This window comes from Chelmon rostratus, chromosome 9 (assembly GCF_017976325.1).
Source record: "Chelmon rostratus isolate fCheRos1 chromosome 9, fCheRos1.pri, whole genome shotgun sequence".
NCBI lineage: Eukaryota > Metazoa > Chordata > Actinopteri > Chaetodontiformes > Chaetodontidae > Chelmon > Chelmon rostratus.
In genome coordinates this window covers 23,237,157-23,259,039 of record NC_055666.1, presented here as the reverse complement: position 1 = coordinate 23,259,039, position 21,883 = coordinate 23,237,157, and the positions used below count along the sequence as shown (strand labels likewise).

The following is a 21,883-nucleotide window of genomic DNA, read 5'->3' as shown; positions in this document are numbered from 1 at the left end:
CTATCTACAACAACCAATGGCAACACGACAGATGCTCAACCTACCAACGAGTGCACAGTCCAGAATCTGTGACATACTGTCACATCAACAAACTGATAAATCAGGTTAGCCAACACAAGAAAGGAGTCAACACATAATGATGATTTTAGTGGTAGTTACTGGTATCTTTAAACCGGTAATGTGTTCATTTATCTTTTTATATCTGTGGACATACCAGCTCATATCATTGAGCCCTATTTTATTTGTTTTTGCTGATAGTACTCCATAACACTGCATATTAACAGACCTCCTCCTCTGTGGTTAGGGTTTAGGTAATTTTAAGCCGCTGAAACTGCTTGATTTAGGTTAAGGACAGAACGCAGTCATGGTTAAAAGAAACCTATGTTAGACCCAACCACCCACCCGAGGTTTTGTGGTTCTATAACATCACATTACTTTCACCTTTGCTTCTAAAAGTTGACAGTTGATGTTCACATGATCACAACAGATCGTACCAGAAAAATTACAGCATCGATTGTTTGTTGAAATTTCGACAGTTTCCAAACTTGTGTAAGTTTAATAAAAATGGGGGGGGATAGGCTACTGACTGATACGCTCAGAGGTTGTGATGTTTCTGCGCCATTAGTGCCCATTTGCACTTTTTTGTTCTGTTGTTACGCTCTTTAAATCATTACCAAGACATATTCTTCTGCTTTGTGTTGCAATTTAAGTGATTTTGCTTGAAAGTGCACCATTTGCAGTTTGTGCATCACACTTGCATGTATAATTCAGAGCAGTTGCAAGAAAGAAGACTAGTGTAATGCGGTTGGCATCACTCTAAACAAAGAGAGCTAACCTCACACAGTCTCATGCAGCAGAATGGAGTGGACCCCTACACAGGCCTCCTTGCATATCTGCTTAGTAAACATTTTCAGAGCCCCTTCTTCCCCGGTGGCTGCAGTTGGGCATTAACTTCAATCTGCCAATACCCGCAAATCCCCCTCTGGTATCCCATACACACACTTTCACCTTGTCGAAACTCAAAAGGTTATATTTCAGAGGGGAGCAGCTTTGTGGCACATTTCCGATCAAGTCTTCCGTTTTAAATGCCTCCCACGTTCATGTGAATCCGGAGAATGACCGCTGCCGACCCCCACGGTGCTGCTGGGACCGCTCTGTTCCACGGGCTAAAGAGACGGCCTGGAGCTTTGAGTGGTCGTAGGTGTGTGTTATGCAAACCTAATGGATGAAAAGATCATTGTTTTCAAGACGCCCACGGAGATGCTTCATGTAACGGATCCACTTGTGAAATCACAGCTTTTTAACATTTGGGTCTTGGCTTCAGAGGTGGTGATCACTGCTGTGAGCTGATGGCTGAGAGCCGGAGAGGGGAACATGAATCTCGAGTCCTATGAAGGTCTCGTAGATAATTATCATGTATCATGGGGGTGGGTTCTGGTGACAAACTGATTCTTTGCGACTCTGCTTTCTTCATGTACTCTTGTTTCATGATACAACCTTCCTTATCAGAAAAGAAAGTGGATTTACATGCAAATCATGAGACGTTTAGAGTGACTTCCACCACTTTTCTAACCATTCTAGAGGGGTGACTAAATAAAATTGTCTTCAATGTTGTTGACACTACACTTCAAAGCAGCTGCCCAAAAAGTTTCTAGATGGCGTGACTTACTCTATGTCGATGTTAAAATGTAGTGGTATGACGCTGCTCTAAATTATGAACGGGACATTATAAATTCCTGGATAACACTTTAGTTCAACCATCACCATTTAGCATAAGCATAAACGGTTAATAAACGGTTTATGACAAACTGTAATGTGATTTTATGTTGCTAAAGGGACATTTGAAGTGTTTGTTAATGTACACCTTAGTCAGCAACTTTACATATTGTCATTTATTTTCTATTTGTGCTGCCAATTCTGGTAAAAGCATATGGGGGTGTAGGGGAGACTTTTATTTTGAAGGGTAGCTGTCCTCTCTGGTGTTATATTTTCTAACTTTCCTTAAGTGTTGGTAAATTCCAAAGTGTTGGTGACATATCTCTACAGGAGACAACATGTCCTGGTATAGAATTTGCTCTGTTGTTTAACAGGAAGTTCAGTGTTTATGTTTTCTTACCAACTGGACGTTGCAATTCCACTTGCTTTACTTCCTCTTTTCATTGTGGTCTTTTTCCAGAGGAGGTGCACATCTTTGCTCTGTTTACTTTCTTTGTTGTAGCTACCTATGTAAAGCTATGTTAGGCTAGTTAAAGCAAATGCAAAGTCAATGTTTTTTACATTTTGGAGCTAAAATACTTTTAAAGTACTTATTTTGATACATAAATCTGCTAATTGGAATAAATGTTTGTTGAGGCATGTGTGTAGTTGTTCTGCAGAGTAACTTGCAATGCCACTTGCCTAGCATGCTAACATTAGCATTTTGTGAATGCTTATGATGGTGCACATTCACGCAGTATTTTTTTTTATGACATTATTTAGCGTGCATTTTATGCTATCTTCCTCTATCTCTTTGCATTCAGGGCTTTTCCTTGGGAAGGCACAGAGGGGATTTATGCAAAACAGACCCTGTGAATGCTTTGTCTCTCTAGAATTGCAGGAAACGTACGCTGATGCCATCTCTTGAATTTAATTGCAAGGCACCAGTTCAGGACCCTTATCTTAACTGAGAGACGCAACTGCACTGTGTATGGGAAGCACTGGAATATCAGGTTTGTTTGGATTACACCACCAAGTAGCACAAATTTATATCATGTGTGCCGATTACCTGTCAAATATTTTACATGTCAACATAATCACAATTTGTCAGTGGTTGGGAGAAAAAAAAAAACATTTTGTACTTTTTGGAAAGAAAAGTTGCACAATTCCTGAGTTCGCAGCAGCGGTCACTGTCTCCTGAGTGATTTCATACTACTACTAATAATAAATATATACTAATAATAAATATATATATGACAGAGACCGCAGTCATCAGGTTTAAACTTTTTCTTTTGAGGAAACAATCAGATGTGTTGTTTGTAACCTTACGTACGCACTGTGCAAACAAAGTCAACTTTGGTAAAAGAAATCCCTCCTGTTTAGGGCAAGTTGTTCAGAGGGGAAACAAACTTTTTTTGAGATTGCATAAATGAAAATGGTCTCTCTCTTGCAAGTCCAGGATTAGCTTTTTACCTCCCTTTGAGACTGTTCTCAATAGGTTTTGACGGGAGGAAGCTGGTTGCATGTTAGCGCCAAGATCGAGCCTTCAAAGGGCTCCCTGAAACAAAATGGTCGATTATCCTACCTGCTTCTGGGCAGGAACATAGACTCCTTGATGAAGACCGAGCCAGACAGCAGGATGTACCAGCAGCTTCCAATGTCATCAGGACTGGAAGACAGATAGAGAGAGGCAGTAAGCACAAAGTACCACAGAATGTAATGAAATTGCCAAAATATAATGAAAAAAAAACAAATACTTCTGCAATTTTAAATATCTACTCTTTCACAAGTGCATTCAATTCAAAATGAATCCTGTGCAAGATAGTAAATTAGTCATGTAATTTGTTTTCAGATTAACAAATAATCAATTACTATATAATATGCTATACAGGCCCTCCTAAACACTCCTCCAAAAGAGAGGAGCTGAAACTGAAAATTAGCTGATTAGTTATTTAGTCAACTGCCAGAAAATTAATTAGATATTTTGGATTATCAATTAATAGTTTAAGTCATTATTTAAAGCAAAAATGCTAAGAAGACATGGGTTAAAGCTTCTCAAATGTGGATATCTGCTGGCATTCTGGTCATTTACAACTGAATATCTGAATGTCTTCAGGTTCTGGCATCTTGGACAGAAATAAGAAAGGCATTAACTTGGGCTTTGATAAAACTGGACCAATTGACTAATCTACTAAACTAGAAAATCAACAGATTAAACAATAATGACAAAAAAAAACATTACTCTCTTAAACAACTACTGTTGATGCTGTGATCTAAAACATCAGCAACGAAAGCGTGCTCACTGTGCCAAATACAGATCACTGGTTTTAAAAAAAGACGAGGAGAAAACACGAGAAAGAGAGAGTGGAGAGTGTCAGAGAGAGAGAACTATGAATGAACCGAGGCATCATGTCTCATCCACCCACACCCATGGCCCTGCTCAAACACACTGAGAGGAAATTGGGCATTGCAGACGAAGTAAACTCAGACTGACCCCGGGATGATGCGGCTGGCTGTCAAGTTCTTACAACAACTGGTACACACAGAAACACGCTTTCACCACACTTATGCAGCACTTTTGGCTATTTCATTTAAATTACAAACACGCATTCAGGTTTTACCTTTTATGCGGCATTGCTAGTGAACCAGAGGCCTTATTAAGGAACATCAAAGATGCTACTGAGGAGAGCTTGCTCTCAGATAAACAACACATTAATATGAAATTAAATCGAGCTGTCAGTGTTAGTAAGGCATGCTGGTCATTTCTAAGGGATAAAAGTTTTTGTTAGATTTATCAGTTTTGTTTCCATCTGGCTTATCTCTGGACTTGCATGGCTACCAGAGGGATTGCAAAGAGATAATCTCACGAGGCTGAGGTGCACTTTATGTTACGCTCACTGCAAGCAGGATTATCAAAGAGGCCGTGTATGCTAACCGACTGAGAATGCAAACAAATGCTATGTAGACGGATAAGAAAGTTAATGCTTGCCCTCATTCATATGCAACTGGACAGAGGGCTCGAAGGACAAACACCACATATATAATCTTCTTGCAGGTCAGTTCAAATATCACAGAGAAACCAAGAGCTATCCTGTTGAGTCTCATTATCATCTGAATTCTTGTGACGAATTTCACCGGAGTTGAACAAAGCAGTCGTGTCTGCTTTTACTTTAAACTGAGACTAGTTGTGGTTTGAAAAATGCCTTGTTTGACAGTCCTACATCAAACAGTTCACCTTCCAGCCCTCTGACAGTAAAGAGGAAGAAGAAATCCACAGGAGGAAGTATTCTCGTGACATGTAACACTGATACCATCATTCTCTGGTGCTCGGATTTTGACATGAACGCTGAAGTTTCGGCAGAGGTGGACAAAAATAGACATGTCAGTGAACAAAAACCACTTTCATTTCGCTCTGATGATTCTCAGCGACTAAAGCTGCATAATGAAAGCAAAAATGGGGATTATTTTACTGGATTTTATGATTTACTGTCTCAGTTTGGCGCCTTATTTCAGCATCCTGATTATTCCCAAACATACCAGACGATTAACTGTTTGACTTGTTTTGTCTTTTTAACTGAATTTGTGAACTAGTGCTACAGATGACGAATCAAGAAAGTTTTATTTATTACATGGCTTGTGCTGTCTTTTAAAATACACACAATACTCACAATTATTCTCATCGAACAATATTTTGGGAAATACTCCTTATTTTTTCTGAGACTTAGATGAGAGAATTCATACCAGTGTCGTGTCTGTAGAGTGAATACAAAGCTAAAGGCAGCAGCACATTAGCATAGCATGGTGCAAGGACTGGAAACAAGGGAAAACAGCTAGCCTGGCTCTGTCCAAAGGTAAAACAATCCACCTACCAGCACCTCTAATGCTCAATAACCAACACGCTATAGGTTTCTACATGTGGCATTTTTACACCTCTGTTTTTGCATGGATTGAACAAACAAGAGGCTAAGCTAAGCTAACGGGCTGCTGGCTCTTTCAAATTTACCATACAGAACAGTTATACAATTGTTTAGAAAAAATAACCATTTGCTGCTTTATTGTCAGTCTGCATCAGTTCAGGTATACCCGATAAGCTTCACCTGAGGGTGTGAAAACCTGTAATTATCCTTGCTATGAATGCACTGCATTAACTTAACTGGAGATTCAAATGGCTGTTTCTCCGTGTGAAGCCTCTGTCTGTCTGTTTACCAGCCGTCGCTGGGAAACGCCACCTCATCGCATAAAAAGAACGTCTGCTCATCAAGCTGCAATCAAACCTTGCATCTGAAGGTGCTTTGGTGTTCAGAAGGAAGCAGCTTGTGTGATTATCTCTGAACATTTTCACCTGGTCTGAGTGAGACTTTTAAATTGAAACCAGTGGTGAAAGAAAAACAGAATCAATGACCAGTCACACATCAGCATGGTGGGACTGGTTTTTGCTTACAGAAAGGTAAAGGATGGGTGCACTTATTACACACCCGCCCCCACTCCGACACTTACATTCACACCCAGCATCACTGTGCTGACCGAGTTTTTTTTTCTAATCACCGAGAACAAAGTCTCGCCCCTCCTTCCTCCTCCTCCTCCTCTCCACACTTTTCTTGCAAAACTACTGAGGCTGCAGACAGCACACCCTACTGACACAGTGAAAAATCTCCCTTGCTCCCTCCAACAGCATCCAATCTCCTTTTCCTTCTCCCCCTGGTCTACACCCGCCTCCCTTCGGCTCCTTCCATCCTTCTTACTTACTTGCATTCAGATGATACGACTGAAACCCTCAATTATTAATTGCTGGCATGCAGATGCACTGGACGAGGGGAGAACCTCACATGGCTTCGAAAGAGGAGGAGGAGGAGGAGGAAGAGAAGATATAACACCAAAAAAGTAGGAGGTAGGAGACTCTTATGTACCACGACAGCTTGACTGAACTGGGTCACGCATACTGGAAGCGATAGTCAAACGATAAACATCATCCACTAAAACCCCACGGGAAGCCCTGAACAGCGGGGAATCGGGTTATAGTTTATGAGTGCCGTGGAGGAGCTGGAAGGGGGTAAAACGATTCGGGAAGCGTGCTTATAGCATCAAGACTTAGGTGAAATAAGGATCTATTTTTATGAATTCAAGAATGAAACGCCCCTTTTGAAAATATGAACCTGAGTCACATTTGCTTGTCAAAAAACGTTTGGGGAGGCTCGGACATTCACTGAAAATTTTACAACCCTGACTTCAAAAAGTTGGGACAGAAGTCAATCATTTACAAACAAACTGTGTCTATGAAGAACGAGGCCATGAGCCCATGTAGTAACATCCTTTATACAACCATGTGTTCACAACATGGTGAACCTCGCTCCATCCTCGCTTGTGAACGACTGAGCCTTTCGAGGATGCCTCTTTCTTACCCAATCATGATACTACTATAACACAATAACTTTATTGTTATTGTACTAATACTCAGGTATACCATATACAACACACAGTGCATACAACAGTTCAACATCACTGTGCAGGACAACAGTAAACAGTAAACAAAGGATACAATCATTTGCCGCAGGGCTTGGACACAGTTTGGACTGAGAGGACGGTTGGGTAACAGGAGTTTCAACACAAAAGAGGTGTGTCTGACAAGCACTGGCCCTATACAAACAAGCAACTAAAAATATGACCATTTTAAGTTGTTATTGTTGTTATGTTTTCACCATGAAACCCCCAAGAGACTCTCAATGCCGCAATGGTGTGGTGACATTATGCAACAAAGCATTCATATCACTTTTGTAATCCTCCAATTGTCACAAAAAGCAAAGCTCATTCTGTCAAAAATCTAAAGCTAAAAAAAAGCTGAAGTAGGGGGGTGGGAGAGGACTGAGGTTTAGTGTTCGGGATTTGGACAGTTTAAATACAATGAAAGGTTTCTGACCTGCAGATTTTGCACAGCACCAACATATTGTGTTTTGAGTCTTAATCTTCCTTCATCTCCCAAACCTTTTTGTCCGTTGAACACCTTCTTCGACATCAACCAACAATTATCCAACAATTAACACTCTGTATATTCAGTCATTATAGATTACTTTTACAAATCAATTTTGACCTCTCAGAATGAGATGTTACACCTGACTCAGGTTGGTGTGCAGTTATTTGTTTGTCAATTAATACACTAACTATCAGTCTCATACCGGTTTGTAATCAGTACAAATATCTGAATATATATTTTTAGTAAATCACAACTTATTCAATTTAGTTGAGCTTCTCCACAAACGTTCTACCCCCTGGCAGCTGCACAAACACCACCTGGGGTGCCTGTATCTATACATGTTGGGAATCACTGCTTTAACAAACAGGACAATTAAGACAGGATCTGCAGTGGCAAGGTCTGGAGGTCACAGTTAGATGTCTCTGCTTTCTGCTGCACCTTATTAAAAAGCTCCTAATTTGGCTGTGCGTTCCAGACCACATCACTCCAGGTACAGCATATTGCATTTCTGTCTTTTTTGAGGTAATTTTTACCAAATTTAATAGGCTGCCATTCCAGATGCCTACTGTCTCCATGTCAGAACTGTCCATACTGCACTGTACTGGAATGTATAATTATGTAAGCCGACTGGTCATTGGGATGTAATGACTTTTTCAGTTCCTTCTTCCACAGAGTATCCTCATCTACCCTCCTGTGACGTTGTTTCTGAAGGTCAGCAGCTTCACAGGGTCACAGGGAACAGGAGCTGCACAAGGGGACAACTTTCCGACAGCTGCACGGGAGTGTCGCTCACTCTGAACCTCAGCCAGAAGGTTAAAATATCACAGTACTGTTCTTCTTATTGTCATGATACGTTATGACCGATGCCAAAAATGCAGACCAGGAATTTTCAGCTTCAATTAAGTGGAATACGTACACTATTGACTCTGGGGGCCAAAGTTCAAAGTTCACAAAGAAATACGACTCCAAACAAGCTGCTTCTACTCTATGGCAACAAAATAGCAAAACGCCATTGCGTTGCAAAATTGTAAGCATTGACTTTTCAGTTGTACCACACAGACCAGTGAGAGTTAAGGTCAAGGGTTGCATTGAAAGAGCTGACATGGAAAAGGTTAAAGACCGACCAGAAGCTACTAACCCGCTTCACCATGCAGCCAGTGTAAAAAGTGCCAGGTCAGCCTCCATCTCAGGAGGGTTTTAGCACTATAATCTCTAGGTGGTAAATCCTGAGAGGTTCAGGCTCTCACAGTATGGGATGTTTTCATGAGTTATTGAGTGTTACAGTGTGTGACTGTGTGTGTGTGTGTGTGTGTGTGTGTGTGTGTGTGTGTGTGTGTGTGCACGAGTATGCATGTAGTGTTAGCACTCTAGCAATCTAGAGCCCCAGGCAGGAAAAATGAGTACTTTTATAACTATTACCCTTATCCTCCTGTCATTACTCCAGGACGGCCAACTGTTAGGGATAGTCAGAGTGAGATTGGGAGTGTTTGGGTCATTAACTACGTCATTTGTGTGGTTTTATCCAACATTAAGGGTGTTTGTAGGAAAAGGAAAAAACAAATATATAGCGGGGATTTAGTTTTTTATAAAATGTTCTTCTAGATGTTGACTTCCCTTAAATCAAGAGAGGAATGTTCAGAAGAAACAATGAAACAGTGAAATTGTGTTCCAGTGTATATGAAACAGGGGCAGTAACATCTATCGCTAATTTTTTTTCCACATCTTAAATGGTGCGTTAAGGTTGAGAGATAATATTAAATTGCATACATGTGCACATGCATGAATGTGTGGTACACTTAAGAGTCCTGGTTTGGGGGTTTGGAAATATGGTCACCCTAATATAGTGGGTTCCCACCATTAGTTGGTCATGTATTTGTTTTAAAATATCACAATTTCAGTTTTGTTTTAGTGACACCCATTATTATCTTATTATATTATCTATTAAAGGCTTCTCAAATGAATTTCCAGAAAATGTATTAAATCATACAGTATATAGTTTGGGAGATACCATCTCTCAGATGAAGTGCATCCCACAATTCACTCCCGTACATAGGTCAGACACTACAGTCCAAATATGACCAGACAATACTCCCTAAATGCGAATGTACGTTTAAATGCTAAGATATAGTTAGTGAATGATCTCCATCCCAGTTTGCTACTCAAACTTAATAAATTTCCTTCAAACAAAAGTAATCGTAGTTTTGCCAAAGGCATCCTTCATTTGAAGGTGTCTTTTTTCCTTTACAGCCATCTGAGATATGTTTCAATGTGCAGACCATACAATTTTTACAACTTAATAGTGATACTATCACATTTTAATTACCCTACTGACTTTTAGAGCCCTTGTTCCTCACCGTATTATTGCCGTTGTTATAAACAGAGAAGGAAATGAAGACAGGCTGTTAAAAGCTTGTATTTTCACAAGGTTGATTAAGATCTTGCAGAGGAAGAAAATCAATCTAATCTGCAGCTGTTTAACACCCAGCTCTTATCAGGGAGAGCTTGACAGACTTTTATAGGTTCACACATGCATGCACGCAAACAATTGTACCCGTGTAAAGAAAAGCATGCAATCAAACAGTTATACAAAGACACAACTGGAAACTATGCCTAGACACTTGTAAATTAAATGAACCAAAAAGACAATAACCAGCTGTGTTCTGATGCTTTAGCCTGGAGGTAAAATCAGTTCAGACAGTTTTACTCTCCTTTCCTCTTATATGTGAGGCACATATATGATGCACACATACTGAGCACATGTTCAACCTGCACTGGACCCATTCATGTGAGAGAGTTGTCAGGTTGATTTGTGGTTGTCACTGTTAGCAGAGACTCCAGTCTGCAGTGCAGATCAATACACTTCACTGTTAAACTAAACAATTACTCTAAATCACACCACATCATTACCGGTCGCCAAATAACATTAATGTTTTAGTTTCACTTATCGCCTTCTGTTTGCGCACACATCCCCTCTGTAATTTCATCATTTCTATCTCTCTCTCACTTTGGAAAGTAGATTAAATTATGTTTATATGTCAATAGCATTAAATTAATTTCAAGCACAATCTGGTTTCTCTGTGGCAACCCATGTTGAGGAACACGTTCATGCATATCAACATATCTGCAGCATCATTGTTTGGTCGGCTGTGTTGACTTTAGAATGAGTGATTACAGAGTGGGTTAGAGGCAGCAGAGAGTTGGTTTTTTAACTTTTCAAACATCCAAGAATCTTCCTTATTAACAAACCTGCTAAAAATGCAGAGTTTCTCAGCTAAATGCTCACTCACACTGTGTGTGTGTGTGTGTGTGTGTGTGTGTGTGTGTGTGTGTGTGTGTGCGTGGTGACTTGTGTGGGGGACCTGAGGGAATATTGCTGCAAGCGAAGTCTCTTATGCGACCACCGCTTAATCTGAATTCCTTTTGTTTAATCAGCTCCCACACCGCCGAGTCGGCTTCTAATGAGGTGTTGACTCTTCCTCATCATCCCCCAACTCACCCCCCCCCCCCCCACACACACACACACACACACACACACACACACACACACACACACACACACACACACACACACACACAGGGGATCACGAGGCAAAGAAGGGACAATGCGTCCCCTCCAGTCCCTTAAGAGGCTGATAGAGTTAATTAACTGTCTTAATTCTCACCACGGGTGTTCGGAAGACGTCCACATGTGACAGCAGTCAAACACTGAGTGTGCTCTCTGCTTACTACAGTTGTGGCAGCCTTTCAAAATGGGTCCAAACACACTCAGAAGCTGTCAGGGAGCTGTCAATACTGCTTTACGATCATATTAAACCTCCATGGCACTCAGCTGAAAGGATGAAGTATATAACCATTACCACCAGTGACGAGCAAGCCTTATCCAAACTGAAGGAAACGCTTTTAGGAGCTATTATAGCTGCAGTTTTTCTTTGTCGATTCAGTGCACACTCGCTTATTATCGTATCAAGCTGAATTTAGACTGGAAATCCCTTCTAGGTTCTTTGTCTTGAGTGGTCTGTAGAGTGATTTTGTGTGACACTGAAAAACACACACACCTTCATAAAGGAACTATCTCTCTGCTTCTGCGCTTTCTGGACATTTGTTTTCATTTAAGTCACCCCGGTTGCTCCGCTGTGTGGACTCGGCATGCTTCAGCTCATCAATAACTCTGAGTAACGGCCCGGGCCAGAGTGTGCTTTGATCGCACGGAGCTGAAATGTTGTTAGATCGGCTGCGGCTGTTGCTTTTCATGTATTCATAAGCTGGTGGAGATGTAAGTATTTGACCAAAGATCATCAATAACCATCTACACACAGAGGCATCCACACCCATGTAGTTCCAGGCATTGTTGTACTTACTAGTATAGCACTTCATTGGCCTCATGTCTCTCATAACGCACCGTCTCACACATTATCCTGCAGGGACAGAAGAGAGGGAGGGGAGAGTGGCAGTCAGAAAACAATAGGAGGAAATATCAACTTTGGCTGGTTAGCAATGTTATAAGCAGGGAAAAAAAGGAACAGATCAAGATTTAACTCCAGTAAGGGTGTTGCTTCAATACTAAATCCTATAACAGCTAAATTTCATCCCTTGGTACACAACATAATTAGATATAATTGACTTGTGATTTGTGAGTTATTTTAAGATCAAACCCACAACTAGTTACTCCCTACATTTCCAGAATGACATGCATCCACCATCAGTGACAGGCAGTCAACGTGCTGCTGGTAAGAATTAAAAATGGGACTGTATGGATATGTAAATGGTTTAGAAGCGTTATCATGCCAATGCAGGTTGCAATGTGTGGTTGATGAGAAGAATAGTGACTCTACATTCACAGAATGGATGTCAGTTGTTCTGTCTTTTCTATAATGGATTTCTTGCTGTGATTATTTAAGTTTGTAATGAAAAAGCCTTTGAACTTTGATTGCTAAGGCCCAACACCAAAATGAGACATTTACTGCTAAAGTTTCAAACAAATTTGCTTGAAATATCCTGGTTTAGTTTTAGCATTCTCTTTGGTAACTATTTTATGGGCAAATACAGTATAACATGACAAAACAAGATATTCTTTATGTTGCAGCTAGAAGTCTTAGATCCATTTTTATTCTTTCAGATGTTGCTTATAAAATTTGGTGAGGCTGCTTTATGTGTTGCTTTATATGTCAGTGCACTGGAGAAGACCCTCCCTCGTTATTTCATCTTTATCGTTTTTAATAAGAGATGTGAGACATATCTTCTTAGTCTGTTTTTAATTTGGGGCAAATTTACACTGTCATCTCTTGATTTTCCTTTTTTGCTATATATAATTTTTACTATTTGTTTTATTGCTTGTAACATTTTATGGCACTGTTGCCAAACATTTTCTTTTCATTTGGCTTTTATTCATTGTCACTATCACCGCTGTTTGTTGTTGATGACAGTAAATGGCTGGGCGGGAGACAGTTACTCACTGCACCATGGGAGATTATTAAAGTTCAGTTTGGGATTTGAACAATTAACCTGAATGTCACAAGACAGTTTCTGCCTCTGCTCCCAAAACAAGTGTCATTTATCCAGGTCAGATGCATATTTACAAAGCGAGGGTTTAGACAATTGATTGAGCTCATGGCGGTGCAGTAGTTTCTCTTCCTAAATTAGGCACAGGCTCACTTTGTGCTCCCACTGCTCCCATCAGTGAAATGCTCTGTTTTCTTCCCACACTAAGTTCTTCTCTGAGGGTAAATAATGGGTCACATTTTTCAAATCACAGATCTCTGATTTTTGAATTAAACCCATTTTTTTCCAAACATTAAATGTGAAAAAGTCATCCACATCAGGCTTTCCCCAAGACGCCTCCAGAGAAGACAAGCGCGCATCAACATTACAGACAGGCAGCTATAGTAAACAGTAGCTGATCAAAACACAGAAGGCTTCAAAAATAGCTGGGGGCGGCCGTTGTGTTGCAGCCCCCATTGCACAACGACCGAAAAAACAATCCCGGCTCTAAAAAACACGTCGCTGTGAAAAAGAGCTACAGAGGAAAAACAACACATTCCTCTGAGATGAAATGAAAAGAACTATAACATAATCCCATAGTTAGTGGGATGTCTGGCTGGCTGGGAGATTTTTATTTTTTTTAGGTTAGGAAAACCAAAGTTGGCAGGAGTGGTAGTTTGGTCTGTGGGACCACGGGGACATTCCTCAGGATCCAAACAGGGAGGAGGGAGAGGGGTTACTGCAGGGTGGGAGGCCTCAGAGGGGTCACACAGTGGAATGTTCCAGCTCACGGGTCATGTACTGCTACATTGTTCCGTCGCCAGCATAATCCACATGTATGCACACAAGGCATGCTGGGAACAGACTTCTGACATGCAGGGTTTGGAAATTCTATGCCTGACAGAAAAGGCTGGAAGGCTAACATGGTGACAGGAGAGCAACAGGCAAAATCATGTATGGAGAACATGTTCACAACTGGTTAGTTTGGTCATACTTGAGATTTTTATGTAAAGATACATGATGGTTTCAGTCTCAAAAGAGTACTCCACCTATGCAGTGCACTCTGATATCAGTTTAAAATTAAAATCACTGCAGCAGACCAAAGGACATCATCTTTTTTCTTTTATGCATTCATTGTCATAATCCGGTGCCTAAATTACCCACAATGCAACTGCTGACACATTTTGAGTTTCAGGTGTGTCATGCTAGTTGCAGCTAAAACAGCCTTGAGCTAAGTGACATCACGTGCGGCAATTCTGCAGATTTCATACAACTCCCTCTGGAGCCACAAAAAGCTTCACAGAACTTTCCTGACACATGCAGCGGCACTCCCCAACACATATAAACAGACTCTGATGTGTAAAATCAGAGGAGTTGCCCTTTAACAGCACTTGGTCTGAGGGCACGTGTCAATTTTTCACACGTCAAGTTCTCTGGTAGAACAATGGAGCCCTTAGAAAAAATCCTGTTAGTGCCAATAAACAAATTAGAAAAGAAACCCAGCTTTCAAAAGCCTCTGGATAATTCAGAGATCAGTGTGAGAAAACTGAGACAATCACAGATTCTTTTGAATGTGCAAATACGCTCATTAGAAGTAGCAAGTCTGAAAAATGTGAGCATACTGCTGTGATTCAGATTTTGCATTCAGACATTGTTGAATACATTTCGTTTGACTTCAAACCAAACTTGCAGGTTGTGTCAATGTGAACATGCCTACAAGAACCAACTGATCTTATTGCTTTATCTAGAAAAATGACAAGCTCAACAAGTTAACATCTGACTCTAGCACTAATAATGCTTAAAATACTGTATTTTAGACGTTTTAGACCAATCAGGAGAGAGTAATTTTACATCACAGTAAAAGCCTCTTTCAGTCAGCTTGACTTATTATTAGGCAGATTTCCTTTTTAAAGAGTAAAATTAAGAGTGGTTGTGGGGCAGAGTGGCTGCTGTATTAGAAAACCAGCTTTTGGCTGGCTTGGTGTTAATTTTTCACCCCTCACTAGGGCCGTTGTGAAGCAGACACTGAGGAGTTGTCGCTGTGTTTTAATTAGCATTTGTAATTTATGTGATTGGAATATCAAGCTGTAAGTTATGGTAATTAAGTCCTAGGAATGTGTGCAAACACTGACCTCAGCTGGTGCTCTCGCAGGTTGGACAAGGCCTCCATGCCGTGGAGATAAGAGTAGACAATCTCCAGGTCCTGAGGAAGAGAGGAAAGTGTTGTTAGGAACAGCAGCTTAGAGTTAGAGCTTGAGAGATGATGCAATCAGTATTTTCATATGAGCAAATGTAAGAAATGACCATGTGTAATGCAACACACAGAATTACCATTAAGTTTCCCTTAATTTAACACAGTTTTACAGTTACTTTCAGCTTGTTTTTGGTTTTATAGCCCACAACTGTTATTGTGACTGTTTTAATTCACTCTAACCACTCTCAACAAGCCCTTCCAGCCGCAGCAGGCAGCTGTTTTCCGTGAACCTCTGGTAAATCCACTGTGCACTACCTGCTCAGCCCCAAGTGGCACAGACAGCTATGAACATAGTGGAGCATTTAGCAGCTGCAAAGATGTGTATATAGGCAACCCTCTGCAAATGATTTCACCACATCAAATTTATAAGGTGATCATATGTAATTTGTTTACATTTTGTTGCGATGCCACAATGGCCAAAAAATGACTTTATGTATGTTGAAATGTAACATCAAAGCAAAATGCAAAAAGTTTTGGTGTGAGAGCACATGACAACTCTCTGCCTAATTGGCTTGTAGTTTCGACACACCTCCTCAATCCCAATGAGCAAAAATTGTCAACAAAAACACACTCAAACATGGCAGAGTAGCGATAATGTAGTCACACTGAAGCTTAAAATACTGATCATTCGTTCCTCAGTGGATAAACTGGCTACTCATACAACAGAAAACCTTTTACAAGGGCGGTGACATTGATTTGTGTGACTGAGCACTGGAATAGAAAGCAATAAAGCACCTCACAGAAAAAAAATAAAGGATGTACACTGCACAACTATAAACTCCCCATTCAATTACTTCATCAAGTGACCCAGTGAGGGACTCTCAGATTGTTTGGCGTGAATCCAGCCAGAGGTGAAACAAAGTGGCCGTCTCTGAGAGCTGGCAACAAGCACAGCTACTCCACTGTCTATTGGTACACACTGGGGCACTGACGATGTGTGTGTGTGTGTGCGTGCGTGTGGGTTCTGGTGGTGGCGCTGGTTGCAGCTACTGGGATGCCTTTGTCGACGGCAACTGGAGGTAGATGTGGCGACAGCAGAGCCGAGGGACAACAGAGACTCTGTGTTAGGACACACACACAAACCACACACAATGGCCACCCTGTCTCTAAGCTATGGGAGCAGCAATCATAAGCTTATTGAAAATTTTATGAAATGTTGACCATAAAAGCTAAAAAACTTTGTGTTTGTGCTGGTTTGGTGTCAGAATGTCAGTAGAAGAGAGAGTGCCAGAATCACACCAGTGTTAGAAGCTTTTCTATGGTTAATTTAAGCTGATTTAAGAAGCACAAAATAACCGCTAAAAACAATTCAAGTCTGAAACACAACAAAAGCTCTTTTTCCATCCAACAACTGCAACCCCCCCCCCCAAAAAAAAGAGTGTTTCTGATGCAATATTCAATGTAATTATTACGAGAATTATTTTTTAAACCCTTAAAAAGGAAGCATGAAACTCAGCTGCACATAACCTTGGATTAACAAAATAAACACTCCAGTAACCAGCTGACAAATACGCACAACACACCCAAAATGTTCTGCCTGTTTGATCAGTACTGAAGCTGAATTTAAAGCATTAAATTCAGAGGTTGCAAACAATAAAGTGAAAAAAACAACACACTCAGTGGTTAAAAGTGAAGTAAAATCTGTTCTCACCTCCTATTAGAAATAACCATCAACAAATATGTGCCATGTGACTGCAGACTCGCCATTCATATGCAAACTGTTATGAAACTACGTGACTGGGTGTGGGTCCCTTGAATTTTTTTTTTAGTTATTTGGGTTTGGCCTTTATGAAGCGGACACAGAGAGAAGCTCATATTGTCCTCAGGGCTGCCTGGCCCTGTTACATCACACTCTGATATCCTCACTAACCAAATCCTTATGTTCAAAGTGTCTGTGGTCAGTGCAACAGCATGCACAGGAGCTCAGGCATATACTGCCACCTACTGGGTAACTGAGAAACTGCAGGCCCAATTAACACTACATGTTGGATACTCAGCTAGAGTAAACGCCAGAGCACAAATAATGAGATACATTTCTACTAAATTGCAAATGCAATTTAAAATGGTCAACAAATTTATAGAAGGTTAAGAAATGGATGCAAACTATAAGTCAGCAAGCATTTACCTGAACATGAAAGTGACTATTCAGGTAACATGAATGTAGTACATTCAACTTTGTGCAGGGGTAGAGGTGAAGCAGCTTGTGTGTTAATTGATTACTTGGCAACTGCTTCTATAAGGATTCATTCATGTTAAAGAATTGTCAAAAAATTCACTGGTTCTGATTTCACAGATGTGAATATTTGCTGGTTTGGTCAGAAAAGTAATCTGACATCAGACATCAAAGCAGGCTTTATGACATTGTGGCTGTGATATTTCATAGGCCAAACAAAGTATTGATTAAGCAGGAAAATATCTGGCTGATTAATCAACAATTAATTTAGTGAAATCTTTTTGGGTGACATTATTCCTTCCTTATTCCTTCCTTTATCAATTTCTAATGGGTCATTAATTAGATTTGGCGTTAGGTCACACAGTTTGGGGAAAAATATCAAAAGGAACAAAACAGGTAGAGCATCGATAAAACACCTTCCAATGACACATAGACCTGCTTTGACAGTGCTGACTGTGAAAGGAAGAAATTGCACAGAGGGCCGTGTGGCTGCAGGTTTTCATTCCAGCCAAGGAGGAGCACACCAGGCTGGACTCATTTAATCAGCTGATCTCAGTCTTCAGCTGATAATTAGGTGACCTCTTGACTGGTTGCAACAAAAACCTGCAGCCACACTGCCCTATGGAATAGTTTGGACATGCCTGCCTTGGGTACAAAGTATCCAACAACCCACGTGGAAGGTCACCACTAGGTGGCAGTGTTGCAGGTTTCTTTTTTTCTTGTCCACAGTGACATCACTGTGAATAAAACAGCGCCACTCAAAAGCTGCCTCACAGGGAGAAATATGCAAAACCATCAATTGTGGCTTCAGTCTCAAATATTTCAGATTGACTGTATGGAAAGAATGTAAAGGACCCCATCTTTTCCACTCCCTGGGCCCTACATTTTCCGGTCTGATTTTCTTTCTTTTTCTCTCTCTGGTCTCCTTTCAGATGGAGCCAAACACAATCACCACAAAGTGCGCAGGCAGAGGATACAGGACAGTTTGGACATGAACAGGATCATGACGTCAGAACAGAAACCTTCACGATTTCTGTGTTTTTTCTCCTGTGATTCATTTGCTTTAATTCAAATAATTTTACACTAAAAAAAATGATTGTGCACGGACTTGGCCTCTTGGAACAGAGATCAAAAGAAGATAAATGTGTTTGATTTGCGCTTCACTGAGGGGATGCCTGCTTCATGTTTGTTCACATCTCTGACTGAAGGCAGGACCACCAGTGTCTCATAGAACAGAAACAGGAAGGAGATGAGACCATGAGCAGTGGGCAGCTGAAAATAGGACATGCTGATAATGGCTGCATCCAGCCAAAGTTCTGCTCCTTTTGGGCTTTTTGGGGGTAGCTCAAACTCCCTACACCATTAAACACCATCTAATCCCTCTACTTCCTTTTCTAAACTAATCCTTCCAGGAACACAGGTGGCCCCCACTGAAAGAAAAACATACCAAGATGCTGTTCTTGATAAAACATTGTGGATACTTCAAAGCTGTTTGTGCCGAACTATCTGTGGCATTCCTTGCATGCCACTTACTGTCAGTCAAACCTTTTTGTAAACTTCCACAGTTATTTCCTTGATGCAACACAATATGTCATCCCTTTACACCTTCATTTGTAAGACAGATGGTAGCAGTGAAATGCAGCCAAACGAGTGGAGGCATTTCCTCTCCTGGATACAAATTAAACAATAGCAGGCCTTGTCTTCCCTGCTTGAGGCCCGAAAACACACACACACACACACACACACACACCACCACCACCACCACCCAAGACATCCTCCATTTTTCAACCATTATGTTCAGCCCCAGAGGGAGAGGGTGCAGTGTCGGCCCGGTGCCAGCCTGCTGAGTGGCAAAGCATTCAGTGGGCAAAGGGAGGTCAAGGAAGTTGTGATGTGATTCTGGCATTGTGTTCATTGAGACTTCAAGAGAAAACAGAGGAGCCTACGCCTGCAGCGAAAACAAGCACAGTTTCACTTGAAAAGGTATCAGTGGGAAAAGACAGCTCAGTGAAATTATATTAAAAAAAATGTAGTTTCATTAGATGCATAACAAGTTTTTGACATGAACAGTGACAGAGGTAAAGCAAATGTTAAATTATAAAAGCTAATCTAAAATACAAAAATATACATTTATTATTTTCTTGATTTACTGATTGACTATGAAACTATTATTATTATTGTCTATTAAATGTCAGAGTAATGAAAAATGCTTGTTACAATTTCCTCAGAGCACAAGATATCTTTCAATTGCTTGTTTTGTCTGGCAAATGGTCAAAAATCCAAAGACAGATCCGCTTACAATAAAATATACATGTAAAAAATTAGGAAACATTACATTCAATAAGCAAGAGAATGCATTTGTGCTTGTTAAATTGGTTGTCAGACTAGGTGCTGATAGTGTAATTTCAGTACTTGGGTCACCCTTAACTGCAGTTAAAAACGTCTCTGCTATTCTTATCTCTTAACACCACAGTGTCTGTTTGCCAGATAGGAAGCTTTCTTCTAGTCTGGCCCTTTCACTGCAGCACAAATGGCCAATCCATTCATTTATTTGGCTCTGGCTGAGTGCAGATAGCAGACCTTTTGCATGCATCTATCACCCACTGTAGACAAACATCAAAGATAGGGGCTGCAGCCTTTCAAAAACAATGGGACACTGTGGGAGAGATAAACAAAAGATTCTCAGGTGGGCAGGTGAAGGACGTTTCTGATGGCCTCTGTATCTGACGGATGATCAGATATATCAACATTTCAACACATCATTGAGTCTAGTTTGAATCGACAATCACCTGTTTTTTTATATTGTGTTTGAAAATGAATCTGCTGTCCTAAACCACTGTGGAAAAACTGGATCGGAGCACCATCTTCAGAGCAGTGACTCACACAGTAGAAAGACTGATCGGATAATGTGCGCCAAGGGACTGATGTAGCAAACTGCAGGTGATGAGGTTATGTTTTTACATCGTCTAGGAATGACCGATTAAGTGTAATAAACCCATAAAACCAGACGCATGATGGCTGTTTCAGTGATATGCTGCCCTCACTGAGTCAGCCAGCAGAGTAAATCAATGATCGTGTCTCCTTTGTTGACAGCATTAGCATCCCCAGCCGTCTGCATGCGTGTTTGCAAGCCTCCTGCTTATAGAGCTACTGTCGAGGAAATCATTCGATCATGTGATCCCAATTACAAGTTTTGCTGCTTTCTGGTCATGCAGCAAAACTTGTCATATCCTTTTTTTGTTGGGCTTTGCTCTGTAGACAGTTTCTTTAACACAAACTGCTGGATAAAAAGAGAATTTTCTCATTTATTACAAATGCTGCCTCCCCATCTTATCTGCCCTTGTGCATGGCTGCTTTTAAATAGTGGTGATGTGCTGTATGGTTTTGGGGCCAGGGAGAAGGAAATTTCCAGTACTTTTTGTGGTCTTGATAGCTCCATATTACATTGTGTGGTGTCATTTCAGGTGCTGGAGTTTACTTGTGGCGTTTCCCTGCGACACAAAACATTGGTTTCGAAGTATGTGCTTCTGACCATCATCACCACGGAGTCCAAAACTGTTACACATAGCGACTGTGACCCCTGTTTTGGAACGAAAAGAGGTTGGACGAATTTATTTCTTCTTCCTCACAAACAGTCAGGGTTTCCTTGATTCTAACTAAAGACTTTTGTTGCTGCCTCCAAAGCTTATTCTTCCACCCTGTTCCTCTTGTTTGATTCAATTTGGTTTCTGATCAGGCTGCTTGCATGCACTTCATCAGTTGTGCACTGTTAATGCAAACACAACCAGAATCAGTTGTTTTCATAACTGGCGATCAATGAATTGCTTAGCCTATGAAATGCCAGAAGTGAAAAATGCCCACCACAAGTTCTAAAAGCCCAAGGTGACATCTTAAACTGCCTTGTCCTGTTCAACCATGAGTGAGACACAGTTTTAATACAAGTTATCTTGCACTACAATGAACAATTGCTCTGTATCTATTAATCTTTTAGTCATCTTATAGCCTACAAAAAGTCAAAAAGAAGTGAAAAACACCCATCTTCCTCTCCCTATACATTTAAAACCAGTGAGTCTGTGTGCTAGCCCTAATGCTATTCTTATCCAGCCAACAGAGAGATGAACAGAAAGGCAGAGAGAGTGGGTGAGAAACAAGGGTGGCCGCCTACTGTGAGGCATATGTACTTCTGTCAGCACTGCCAGGCAACTTGTAAAGAACTTGTCTGAATGAGTTTTCACACTGAGTAACATCTCACTGGCCAACCGTGGAATTTGGCAAATTGTGATCCTTCCCTCTGTCCACGGTTGTGGTCAGAGGA

The 21,883-nt window shown here is 40.8% G+C and overlaps 1 protein-coding gene across 6 annotated transcripts in view; it reads right to left on the bottom strand.

Moving 5' to 3' along the window:
* The window catches only part of rapgef2b (Rap guanine nucleotide exchange factor 2b), a 107,849-nt gene that overhangs the window by 64,822 nt on the left and 21,144 nt on the right, over positions 1 to 21,883 (bottom strand). For all 6 annotated transcript variants that reach the window (XM_041943797.1, XM_041943799.1, XM_041943802.1 and 3 more), the window contains exons 2-4: positions 15,274 to 15,344; positions 12,022 to 12,078; positions 3,281 to 3,364 (exon numbers count right to left, since the gene is read on the bottom strand). In XM_041943797.1, the coding sequence (XP_041799731.1) occupies positions 3,281 to 3,364; positions 12,022 to 12,078; positions 15,274 to 15,344 (212 nt within the window). The remainder of the gene's footprint in view (positions 1 to 3,280; positions 3,365 to 12,021; positions 12,079 to 15,273; positions 15,345 to 21,883) is intronic.